The following is a 12,063-nucleotide window of genomic DNA, read 5'->3' as shown; positions in this document are numbered from 1 at the left end:
GTGCTTAAAAACACTTTCGAAAAATATAGAACGTTTTAGCTCTAAATCGACAAAAAACCGTGTTTAAACGGAAACACAATCGAAACAAACCCTAAATCACTTCAAACATAGTAAGAGTGAGACAAAACATTTTTATAATTTCCAAGAACAATTAAATTAGATGTTTGATGACAAAACAACAAGGCAAAAAAATTCTGTCTTTATATGGGAAGAGTCACATGAAATGGTGTCGAGAGAGCTTGTGAACAGATTTTCACTGTTCCTCTTGTGATTTCTTCTTTCCCTCTCTTTAAAAAAACCCTTCAAAGTTCCCTTTTTTTACCTTACACCATGAGAAAACTCCATTCCTTCTCTGCTTTTCTGGGTTTCATCTTCTTGCTTCACCTTGTTCTTGCTGTTCTTGTTGATTCATACGGTCCCTTCTCTCTCAAATCTCAAATCTCTTTGATTTTCTGTTGTTTTCTTGGGAAAATCTTGTGTTTTTCTTCTTATCTTTTTGTGGGGTTGTTTTGTTTGTTGCAGATGGGCCTTTATACGATTACACAGCTTACACTGAGGTAATATTATGCTCTGTTCTATCAGTTTCGAACTTTTTTGCTCTGTTCCTGAAATGGGAAGCTGAAAAGGAGCTATCTTTTTCAAATGGGGTTCTTTGATAGTGTAAATTACGTCCAGAGAAGCCACTTTACAATGGAGGAATCCTTAGAAATCGACCCTCCATTCTCCAAAACACTGGGAGCTCTTCAGCTGCTGCCTATTCCCCTGCATTCCTCTTGCGTAATCTCACGGACCATACCTTTTATTCCTTTTCAAGTAAGCTTCCTGTTCTTCGTGTTCTTCGTGTTCTTCGTGTTCTTCGTTTGAGCTGGAAGATCAGAATCCAGCTAACTCAGAGCCACTTGGATGATAGGTTGGGTGAAGGTAGGAGGAGCGGTTTCAAGTGTTGTGAGGGCAAGCCTCAGGACTGAGAATGATACTCACAATTGCATAGGCACTGTTTTGGCTAAGCGTGGCTGTTGGTCTTTTCTCAAAGGTGGATTCTTTCTGAACTCGCCTTCGAATTTCTCTATTCTGTTCTTTCAGGTATGAACAGAAAATGATTGTGAATGAAGGTATTCGATTTAGTTCAATTGGGTGTTCATTGAATTCTTTGTTCTTTTTACAGGTTTTTGATGATGGAGATGCTAATATAGCCATTGATAGCGCTTCTTTACAGCCGTTTACTGAAGAAGAGTGGAGGGTTAATCAAGAACTCAAGATCAATACTGTAAGTTTGAAAATGAGTTAGATCAATCCAAAATGACATTGTGTGAGATTGCACGTTGGTTGGAGAGAGGAAGGAAGCATTCCTTGTACGGGTGTGGAAACTTCTCCCTAGCATTCACGTTTTAAAATCGTGAGGCTGACGGCGATACGTAACATACCAGAGTGAACAATATTTGTTAGCGGTAGACTTGGACTGTTACAAATGGTATCAAAGTCAGACACTGAACGATGTGCCAACATGGATGTTGCGCTCCCAAGGAAGGTGGATTGTGAGATCCCATATCGGTTGGAGAGGGGAACGAAGTATTCCATATAAGGGTGTAGAAACCTTTCCCTAGCATAAGCGTTTTAAAACCGTGAGTTGACGGCGATACGTAACGAGCCAAGGCAGATAATATCTATTAGTAGTGGGCTTGGGTTGTTACAAATGGTATCAAAGTTAGACACTGGGCGGTGTGCTAGCAAGGACGCTAGGTCCCCAAGGAGATGGATTGTGAAATCCTACATCGATTGGAGAGGGGAATGAAGCTTTCCTTATACGGGTGTGAAAACTTCTCCCTAGTAGACGCGTTTTTAAAACCATGAGGTTGACAGTGATACATATCGAGTCAAACTAGCTTTCCTTATACGGGTGTGAAAATCTCTCCCTAGCAGACGCGTTTTTAAAACCATAAGGATGACGGCGATACGTAACGAGTTAAATTGGACAATATCTGTTAGCGGTGAGCTTGGGCTGTTACAAATGATATCAAAGCCAGACACCGAGCGGTGTGCCAGCAAAGATGCTAACCCCCAAGAAGGTGGATTATGAGATCCTACATCGATTGAAGAGGGGGACGAAGCATTCCTTATAAGAGTGTGGAAACCTCTTCCTAGCAGACACGTTTTAAAACCGTGAAACTGACGGCTATATGTAACGGACAAAAGTGGATAATATTTGTTAGCGGTAGGCTTGGGCTGCTACAAATAGTATTAGAGCCAAACACCGGGCATTGTGACAGCGAAAACATTAGGCCCCCAAGGAGGTGGATTGTGAGATCCCACATTAGTTGGAGAGGGGAAGAAAGTATTCCTTATACGGGTGTGGAAACCTCCCTAGCACACACGTTTTAAAACCGTGAGGCTAATGGCAATACGTAATGGGCCAAAGTGAACAATATCGGTTACGTTAGCTTTTTGGTTTGATATTTGACTAATCGATATGAACAGGTGAGGAAACGAGCTGTGACAGTTCATGTCTCTGATAAACAAGGAGGGAGGTTAGAAGGAGCAGTAATTCATGTAAAACAAATCTCCAAAGACTTCCCATTTGGCTCTGCCATTGCAAAAACCATCATAGGAAACTTACCTTATCAGGTAAATCATCTCAAAAAAGCAGTCAAAATTCCAGTTTTTAATCTATTTCACAACTCAACATCTCATTTTTACTGCCAGGATTGGTTCGTGAAGAGATTCAACGCAGCCGTTTTCGAAAACGAACTAAAATGGTATGCAACAGAGCCAGAACCAGGGGCTCTAAACTACACAACAGCTGATACAATGTTAGAATTCATCCGAGCCAACCAGATAACTGCTAGAGGCCACAACATCTTCTGGGAGGATCCAAAGTACACGCCGCCGTGGGTTCGAAACCTCACCGGAGCGGCCCTACAATCGGCGGTCGATTTGCGGATAAAGGGGTTGTTGAGTAGATACAGAGATGAGTTCATACACTGGGATGTGAGCAATGAAATGCTGCATTTTGATTTCTATGAGAAGGGTCTTGGTGGTAATGCAACATTGCATTTCTACAAGACAGCACATGAGATTGATCCATTGGCTACACTGTTTATGAATGAGTTCAATGTGGTGGAGACTTGCAGTGATGTGAAATCTACTGCTGATTCTTATATTGATAGGCTTAAGGAACTCAAAAGAAATGGGGTTTCAATGGATGGGATTGGTTTGGAGGGTCACTTCACTGTCCCTAACCCACCTCTAATTAGAGCCATCTTGGACAAATTGGCCACTCTTAACCTTCCTGTTTGGCTCACTGAGGTTGATATCAGCAAAGCTTTGGATCAAGAAACACAGGTAATTTAACACTTCTGTTGCACCAAAGTTCATTCTATATATTAGTGTAAATTTTCATAGGGATGGCATAATTTTAGTTTTAGAGCTCGAACACACCACTAGCCGATATTGTCCTCTTTAGGCTTTCCCTTCTGGGGCTTTGTTTTAAAATGCGTCTACTATGGAGAGAGTCTAGCCCTACTCTGCCAGTGCCTTGCACCGTCTAGTGACTGGCTCTGATACCATTTGTAACAACTCAAACCCACTGTTAGCAGATATTGTCTATTTTGGCTCGCTATGTATTGCTGTCAGCCTCACGGTTTTAAAACTTGTCTGCTAAGGAGAAGTTTCCACACCCTTATAAGGAATGTTTCGTTCCTCCTCTCCAACCAATGTGGAATCTTATATTTACGCTTGATTTTGAATATCAACCTTTAAACCTTGTTATATACCAAGGTTAATCGTTGGTTTGAATCTCGACTTTCAATCATTTTGTTTTATTGTGATGTCCCATATTGGTTGGGGAGGAGAACAAACCACCACTTATATAAGGGTGTGAAAACCTTCCCCTAGTAGACACGTTTTAAAGCCTTAAGGGGAAGCCCGAAAGGGAAAGCCCAAAGAGGATAATATCTGCTAGCGGTCGATCTGGGTCGTTACATTTATGCTTCAAATCGTTTTGATAACTCCAACTTTTACGGGTGTGGAAGCCTCTAACTAACAGGCGTGTACTAAAACCTTAAGGGGAAGTATAAAAGGGAAAGCTCAAATAAGACAAGATCTGCTAGCGGTGGGTTTGGGTTGCTACAAATGGTATTAGAGCCAGTCACTAGGTGGTGTGCTAATGAGCACACTGGCCCCCAAGAGGGGTGAATTGTGAGATCCTACATTGGTGGAAGAGGGAATGAAACATTCAAAGGTGTAGAAATCTCTCCCTAAGACGTGTTTTAAAATCTTGAGAGAAAGCCAAGAAGGGAAAGGTTAAAGAGAACAATATATGCTAGCGATGGACTTGGGCTCTTACAAGACATAAGCTATACCGAAATTTTGGGTGCTTAATACACGATTAGCATGTCCTCGAGAATCATGAACTTTCAAGGACCCTCGAGATACATAATGGAAGAGTGTTTATCATCGAAACTGTGAAATGTGCCTCTTTCTTTTCATCTGACATGAAATTCTCTCTTTGTAGGCTTCTTATTTGGAGGCTGTGTTAAGAGAAGGCTTCACACACCCAGCCGTGGGTGGCATTGTGCTATGGACGGCGCTGCATCCAAACGGCTGCTACCAAATGTGCTTGACAGACAGCAACTTTCAAAACCTCCCAGCCGGCAACGTCGTCGACAAGCTCCTAAAAGAATGGCGAACCGAAGATATCGAAGCTAAGACCGACGACCATGGCTCCTTCAGCTTCTATGGCTTTTTGGGTGAATATGAAGTTAGTGTTAAGTATGAAAATAGAACTGTTACTTCAACTTTCCCTGTCTCAGTTGGTGATGAAACCAAACACTTCAGCATTCAGTTGTAGTAAGATTCGATCATCAACTTGAGTGATCTGTGTAATCTCCACTGGAACTTAAACAAATCTTCATATTCCACTATACCAAAATGATAATATAAGTAAAGGGGCTTTGAAAAGTTGCATCTTTTTTCATTTTTTTATGAACTGACAGACAAAAAGCCAAGGCTGTGTGACCTGTGACTTGCATTACAGGCCAAGCGATCCTTCTCTGATACAAAAAAAACCAGCCCTTCTTGTCAACTTGTTCACATCACAAGCAATGTGTTCATTTATACAATAATGGAACGGAACAAACTGGTCGCGATAGCTCGTAACGGTCTAAATTCACTGATAACAGATATTGTCCTATTTGGGTTTTTCCTTTGAAGGGCTTCATTTCAAGAATTTGAAACGTGTCTGTTAGGGAGAGGTTTCCACACCCTTACAAGGAATGCTTTGTTCTCCTCTCCAACCGATGTGGAATCTCACAATGCACTCTCTTGGGGACCAGCGTCCTCGCTGGCACACCGTCCAGTGACTGGCTCTTAAACCATTTGTAACAGACCAAAGCCACTGGTAGCAAATATGGTTCTATTTGGACTTGTCCTTTAAGGGTTTCCCCTCGAGATTTTAAAACACGTATGCTAAGAAGAGGTTTCCACACTCATGTAAGAAATGTTTTTTTCTCCTCTCCAACTGATGTAAGATATCACAATCTACCCCCTTGGGAGCCAACGTCCTCGCTGACACACCACCCAATGACTGGCTTTGATACTATTTGTAACAGCTCAAACTCAGCGGTAACAGATATTGTCTTCTTTGGACTTTTCCATTAAGAGTTTCCCCTCAAAATTTTAAAATGTGTATGCTATGGAGAGATTTCCACACCCTCACGAGGAATGATTCGTTCTCCTCTCCAACCTATGAGGAATCTCACAATCCACCCCCTAGGGAACTAGCAGACTCACTGACACACCGTTCGATGACTGGCTCTGATACCATTTGTAACAGCTCAAACTCACCACTAACAAATATTGTCCTCTTTGGGCTTTCCCTTTAACGGCTTACCATCAAGGTTTTAAAAACGCGTCTATTAGAGAGAAGTTTCCACACCTTTATAAGGAATGTTTCGTTCCTATCTCCATATGAGAATTCACATGGCTTTAAGAACATAACAGAACTAAAACACTTCCAAACTAAATAGAAAATGAATCATTCAAGAAGATGGCATTTTACAAGCTGGGGGGGACGAGATCCTTTCCTTCTCAATGTTCCTTACTTCAAAAGCTAAAGCCAAACATAGGGGGGAAATTGGAGAGGGCTACAAGAATACAGAAGACAAGATAACAATAAACGTTACAACAAACAGTATAATGGATGGAGGAGACACAGTTTTAGCTGCGTCTCCCATAGCCAAACCAGCCAACCATGACCCATCTGCTAGCATAGCTTCCCCAGATCCCGACGCCGACGCCGACCCTGACCCCGACCCCAACTCCGATCCTGAACTCGCACCTCTCCCTAACATATCCGTTCCAGAGGATCCCGAATACCCCATCCCATACTCCGACCCCGACCCCGACTCAAACCCGGATTCAGATCCATACTCTTGAGATGCATCAGGTGTTGTTGGAGTAGGAAAACTTGATGATTTTTGGCTGCACCAAGTCATAGAATGATTGACCCACATGTTAATCTTTCAGTATAATATAATATTAGTTCATCATGTTCTTTGTTGACAGCAGCAAATGCTCCACAACCACTGGACAATTATTCTATATTCATCACTTAAAGAGAATCTTTGGCAGTATAGCACTGGCATTTTCAGCTAACTAAGCTTATTATAATCACAACCCCATATGCCTAAACCAAATTCCTTCAATCATTTCGATCAATAACCATCTGACCTAAAATATTTCATACTGAACTGTAAAAAAATGGTTAAAACATGAACAGAAAATGGATTATACCTTGGAGATGAAGGGCAAAATGTAATGGTGTAATCGGCGCCGGTACAAGTGAATGTGCTCGTAGCATCGTCGTAGGCGTAGCTATACGACCTCGGACAAGCAGATTTGAACATTTCCGAGTACACCGACGGCTTACAAGAGTTCGGTGAACCGTACGCGCCGCTACAACAATACTCCGCAGTCCCAAACGCCTCACACGCGCTCTTACACGCGTCTCCTTCCCCAACTCTCAGCTCCGGCGGACATTGACGGTTCAGATCCGTGGAGCAACCCGTCGAAGCACACTGACCGGACCCGCCGGTTCCTTCAACGATCATGGGGAGATTATATCCATCAACGAGACTAACATCGTAAAAGTCCTGCCCGCCAGTACCGAGAGTGAACTCAGCGAGAGTAGCCGGCGGGGCAGCTCCAGCGCCATTGCACTCGACTTGACCGGAACCGCAGTCGCCGGTTACGCAGGATCCAGAACCGGATCCGTCGAAGTTACAGGTAGTTCGGCCCCAGAAACGACCGGACCAACCAGTAGGAGCGAGAAAGGAGCGGGAAGTGTCCTTGGGGAGTTCAAAACCGGTGGTGCCGAGGGTAGGATTGCCGGCATTGGCGAGAATGCCCGGCCAAACGGTGAAATCGCACCGGTTAACGAAGGTGAATGTGGCGGCTCTGCAAATGGCGAGTAAATGGAGAGATGCGAAAATGAAAGCGGTTAAACGGCGGAACGAGAAAGCCATGCTAACGGAGCGGAGGTTATGGCGGTAGAGATTCTGTCAGAAATGTCTGCAACAACCAGAGAGAGAGGAGAGAGAAAGAAGAGAGAGAAAGGAGAATGAAAAAAAGAAGGAAGAAGAAGAAGAAGGGTAATAACAATGGCGGAGGCGCTGTGTTAAGCCTTTTTCTCTTTCTTTTTTTTTTTTTTTTTTTTTTTTTACCTTACTTTTCTTTTGACCAGTTCAATTCTACCTCCATATCTAATTATTTTAAGAAATTTAAATCTAATTCTTTTAATCCGATTCTTCGTAGTTTAATTCTATAATTCTTTTAAGCAGTTTCTTACAAGGAGTTCTCTGCTCCCATGTCTAAATCGTTTAATTCTCTAAATAGTTTAATTTTGTTCAGCGGTTTAATTCTATTCCAGATTTTGTTTGGCTTTACTATTTCCAAATTCAATCTTCCTCTNTTAATAATTTAATTTCAATAAAATTTAACAATTTATTTAATTAAAAATAAAATTTTCAAAACAATTGTTTTTATATTCAATTTTTGTACATTTTTTTAAATATAATTTTTTTTGACAAATTAATTATAGTATTAAAAAAAATAATCATAATATTAGCAATATAACACTATATTCCTTAAAAGAATTTAGTTATAGAATATTAAAAATAAGATTAAGCATGATTAAAAGGTTTTTATTTGTCAAGTAAAATTAAAATATTTGAAATTATACTTTTCCTAATGGGAATGGAATTATCATTTATTATGGTGGGCCTAAATAAACACTATTTCTCCACTAATTTCAATTTAAAATATTTTAATTATTTCCCTTTTTATATTATAAATAATTAGTCTACAATATTTACTAATAAAATATTAATTAAGATTAATCATGCCAAAATAAGATTTTTTTAAAATTATTAAAATTAAAAATACAAATTTTATCTCTAGAATTTGAATTTAATCTTAATTTAGATTTTATAGTTATATTTTTTTTAATATTATAAGTGAAAAAAAAATCATTAAAAATTATAATTATTGGATTTTTATGTGATGTAATAAAAATCTCCATGTGTGGAAATAAAAAAAAATAAAGAATTTGAGCGAAAGTGATTAAATTTCCATAATTGTTCGCATGCAAGAGAAGAGTTATCGGGTGCAAGTGAGGTGTATAGTAGAGTTTAAGAAGATGCAATCATAGTCAGCCACGTGTACTGCCAGAAAAGAGATGGGCCCACAAAAGTCCTTTTACGTGTCACATCCAAACCCACCGAAAACCAGAAGGTGCTGATGCTGCTATGGTGGGGAAGAGTCCAACGTGGAGACAAAATGAAAGCAGGGTCCCAATAATCAAGGGTGTTGAAAGTGACACGTTGGATGATGCTGACCGTTGATAGACTCCGATATGAATTTGTGGGCCATTGGTTGTTGAAGCGTAATTAGGGCAAAAGCATTGGATTCCTCCTGCTACAGTCTCTTCTTTTTATGCATTGAACTGGAAAATTTTGACCCATAATATCTATTTTTTTCTTTTCTTTTTATTTATTTATTCATTTTAAAACTCAATAAATAAAAAGTTTATTTGTAATTAAAATTATAATAAATGTATTTATAAACTTAATTTTATAAATAAAAAATTAAATATTTTGTTGACTCGAATCTTGAATTTTTCTATTGATTTTTTTACGAGTAATTAGTAAACCAATATATTTTGGTGTTCGATTCATATCTCATAAATATATATTTAATAATGATTGAAAAGTAAAGTAAATTTATCGGAATGGTTGGTTTTTTTCATTATTGTAAATCTCGACTTTATCCTCCTTTCTTTATTTACCTTTTGCGCCTAAAAATAACACCTTTTTAACGCTCATTTAACTCTCCTCTCGTGTCTTAAGTATATGCATCTCTTTCGAGGTCTCCAGAGAAAAAGAAAGGAAAAAACAGTTGAGGTAATATTGTCCTTGTTCTTTTAATTTTGTCGGGTTACATATATGTTTGGATAATTCAAAATATCATGCGTTTCTCTCTGGTTAGATTCTCATACGATACATATGTGAGAGAATTTAAAAACTATACCCTAAATTTATATCAAAGTATTTGAAACAACTATTAATAGATATTGTCCGTCTTGACCTGTTACATATCATTGTCAGTTTCATGGTTTTAAAACGCGTCTAGTAGGGAAAAGTTTCCACACCCTTATAAAAAATGTTACGTTTCCCTCTCCAATTGATGTGGGATCTCATACTATACTTTCTATGAGGATAGTTTGACATGTAGGTTACACCCAAGTTGACTTATGATCCAATCGGGTTAGAACCCTAGCCTAGACTTGATATTAAATGGTTCAAATTGTTCGACTCGACATTCAAAAAACCCTGAACTTCCTGTAGGTCTCTATTTTGTAGGTAGCCTCGTGTCGTAATATTCGACGTGTCCTCTAGAAAAAAGATATTATTTCATCTAATTTAACTAATATTAAAATTAAAGTAAGTAAGTAAACGACAAAAGGATGTGGTTGGTTGTTTTGAAAGGGGAATTAATATCCAATTCTACATGTCGTTTTTCCTGTTTCCACGGGGCCGAAAAAAGAGAGAATCCAACCACGTGAAGCTCACATAATCGATATTGTTTTTTAGTGTCGGTTTTTACTCCATAATTCCATCAAATTAAAAATAAAAATAATTAATCTGAATTCTTCCAAAATAATAATATCATATCAAACTTCAACTGTGTATAAACAAAAAAAGCTTTCCATCTTTTGAGTATGCTGTCGCCGATACGCCCGTCTCGAACTCCTCTCTCCGTCCCTCGACACCTCATTTCGAGACTATAAGCCTGAAACTTACACGGAAGGCTGATGTCAGTAACAGAAGGTTTTGTTGATTTATAGGCATTAGTATTGAGTTAAACCTGCCGATCGAATGCTGATCGATCTTCGGCTTCTCAAGTACATCATGGTCTTGTTCACGAGCGGTAGCGCTACTCCGTCTTTCCTTGCACTCAACACTTTCTGACTGCAATTTAGATTTCACGGATAGCCAAGATTAGACACGTTTGCACCGACAATTCGAACTCATATCAACTTTTATGATTTAATTAACTCGACCCATACTCCCAAAATTGATTGAATATCGAGCTAAAATATAAGATTGGCTCGAAGATTACAAGGCTACTAGCATTACGAACCGACCCGAGATCTAATTCCAAAACAGATCTAAAGTTCGTGTGAAAGTTAAAAATCACTTAAAAACATGGTTAAATGATTCATATGACCAATTACAAAGCAGCTCTAAAAATGTTCATTCAATCAATAAATTTGGAACAGATGGACAGGTCAATGGTACAGATAGGATCCACGTGGCAGACAATAATTGGGAGATAAATGGCCTATCAAATGAGGGGTAATTTAGTAAATTTACCTGGTGTAAGGTAGTGGACAAAATATGATAAGGTAGTCGGCGGATGCGCACGTGAAAGTGCTGGTTTTGTCATCATACGCGTAGCTATAAGAGCGTGGGCAAGCATGTTTGAAGAACTCCGAATATACAGAAGGACGACACGTGTCAGGGGTAGAGAAGGCCTCACTGCAACAAAATTGCGGAGCATTAAAAGCCTCACACGCGCTTCTACAAGCCACGCTACTTCCACCGCGACTACCACCACGCGCTACTCGTAGCTCCGATGGACACGCGCCGTTCAAATCCACCAAACAGCCGGTAGCAGCGCAACCGCCTCTGGTTCCACCTTTGGCCACAACCAGCATCGGAAGATTATAACCGTCGACCAAGCTGACGTCGTAAAAATCAAGCCCATCGGCGCCGTTGAGAGTGAACTCCGCCAAGGTAGCCGGTGGTTTAGCACCGCCGCCGTCGCACTCCACTTTACCCGATCCACAATCGGCGGTGAGACAAGAGAACTTCCCATCTGAATCTAACCCACAAAGGGTCCGAGCCCATAACCGACCCGACCAAGATTTCGGGACCGGAACGATCTTGGATTTGCCGCTGCGGAGGGCGAAGCCGGTGGTCGGAAGCTGGGGGGTGTTGGCGCCTGATAACAGACCCGGCCAAATCGTGGTCCGACACTTGTTGATCAACTTAAAAGACGTCGATTGAACATCTAGAGAAACAGGAAAATGAAGAACACGGAGCGAATTTATAGATCAAAAACACAAAAAGTTGAGATTAAGAAACGGGTTCGGAAGAACAGGGAACAAAAGAGGAGAATTTAGGGCGGCGATTTTGTTTACCTGGGAGAAGAAGAAGAAGAGTGAAAAGAGTGGCGAGGAGGAGTGAGCGATCCATTGGAAGATTGAAGGAAAAGCGATAAGATTGGGGTTTTGATGGGATTGGAAGAACTTTACCTTCCTTGTTGCGAGAGAAATACACAGCACTTCGCATATGCTCTGTTTTTGCTTTCTCTCTTTTTCCGGCTTTCTTTATTTAATTCTAATTCTATCGCTCTTACGAACCAACTTTCAATTTTGTGTACAATAGCTTTAATAACAAAACTTTAATATTTGGAGTTGGTACGAGGAAAAAACGGTGAAATTGA

At 40.1% G+C, this 12,063-nt stretch overlaps 3 protein-coding genes across 5 annotated transcripts; 1 reads left to right on the top strand and 2 right to left on the bottom strand.

The window, feature by feature from the left end:
- Window positions 1-277: 277 nt before the first annotated feature.
- LOC111777502 (anti-sigma-I factor RsgI6) lies at window positions 278-4,916 on the top strand. Its single transcript, XM_023657144.1, has 8 exons — window positions 278-415; window positions 523-557; window positions 660-813; window positions 911-1,083; window positions 1,166-1,267; window positions 2,476-2,622; window positions 2,701-3,339; window positions 4,511-4,916. Exons 1-8 carry the CDS (start codon window positions 331-333, stop codon window positions 4,844-4,846), a joined length of 1,671 nt encoding a protein of 556 aa, XP_023512912.1. The 5' UTR covers window positions 278-330; the 3' UTR covers window positions 4,847-4,916.
- Window positions 4,917-5,997: 1,081 nt separating this feature from the next.
- Window positions 5,998-7,647, bottom strand: LOC111777507 (thaumatin-like protein 1). The gene is made up of 2 exons (XM_023657149.1): window positions 6,790-7,647; window positions 5,998-6,477 (listed from the first exon to the last, which is right to left on the bottom strand). Exons 1-2 carry the CDS (start codon window positions 7,518-7,520, stop codon window positions 6,141-6,143), a joined length of 1,068 nt encoding a protein of 355 aa, XP_023512917.1. The 5' UTR covers window positions 7,521-7,647; the 3' UTR covers window positions 5,998-6,140.
- Window positions 7,648-10,096: 2,449 nt separating this feature from the next.
- Window positions 10,097-11,978, bottom strand: LOC111777508 (thaumatin-like protein 1b). 3 transcript variants are annotated; one of them, XM_023657152.1, is made up of 4 exons: window positions 11,759-11,978; window positions 10,929-11,628; window positions 10,420-10,523; window positions 10,097-10,350 (listed from the first exon to the last, which is right to left on the bottom strand). In XM_023657152.1, the coding sequence occupies exons 1-4, from the start codon at window positions 11,907-11,909 to the stop codon at window positions 10,337-10,339; spliced, it is 969 nt and encodes a 322-aa protein (XP_023512920.1). In that variant the 5' UTR covers window positions 11,910-11,978; the 3' UTR covers window positions 10,097-10,336. The 3 variants fall into 3 exon arrangements, with proteins under 3 accessions (XP_023512920.1, XP_023512921.1, XP_023512919.1); XM_023657153.1 differs by having other exon boundaries at window positions 10,097-10,344; window positions 11,759-11,977; XM_023657151.1 differs by lacking the exon at window positions 10,097-10,350 and having other exon boundaries at window positions 10,403-10,523.
- Between the last annotated feature and the right edge of the window lie 85 nt (window positions 11,979-12,063).

This window comes from Cucurbita pepo, chromosome LG16 (assembly GCF_002806865.2).
Source record: "Cucurbita pepo subsp. pepo cultivar mu-cu-16 chromosome LG16, ASM280686v2, whole genome shotgun sequence".
In the NCBI taxonomy this organism is placed as follows: domain Eukaryota; kingdom Viridiplantae; phylum Streptophyta; class Magnoliopsida; order Cucurbitales; family Cucurbitaceae; genus Cucurbita; species Cucurbita pepo.
The sequence above is the reverse complement of the archived record's forward strand: the minus strand, read 5'-3'. Positions and strand labels throughout refer to the sequence as shown.

Bases quoted from the DNA above. Each gene is read 5' to 3' on its own strand.
- LOC111777502 (XM_023657144.1), top strand. From the start codon at position 331: ATGAGAAAACTCCATTCCTTCTCTGCTTTTCTGGGTTTCATCTTCTTG. The intron at 1,084-1,165 runs GTATGAACAGAA...TTCTTTTTACAG, and splicing joins TCTCTATTCTGTTCTTTCAG to GTTTTTGATGATGGAGATGC. The intron at 3,340-4,510 runs GTAATTTAACAC...CTCTCTTTGTAG, and splicing joins CTTTGGATCAAGAAACACAG to GCTTCTTATTTGGAGGCTGT.
- LOC111777507 (XM_023657149.1), bottom strand. From the start codon at position 7,520: ATGGCTTTCTCGTTCCGCCGTTTAACCGCTTTCATTTTCGCATCTCTC. The intron at 6,478-6,789 runs GTATAATCCATT...GACTTGGTGCAG, and splicing joins TTTTGCCCTTCATCTCCAAG to CCAAAAATCATCAAGTTTTC.
- LOC111777508 (XM_023657151.1), bottom strand. From the start codon at position 11,909: ATGCGAAGTGCTGTGTATTTCTCTCGCAACAAGGAAGGTAAAGTTCTT. The intron at 11,629-11,758 runs GTAAACAAAATC...CTGTTTCTCTAG, and splicing joins TCTTCTTCTTCTTCTCCCAG to ATGTTCAATCGACGTCTTTT. The intron at 10,524-10,928 runs GTAAATTTACTA...TCTAAATTGCAG, and splicing joins TGTCCACTACCTTACACCAG to TCAGAAAGTGTTGAGTGCAA.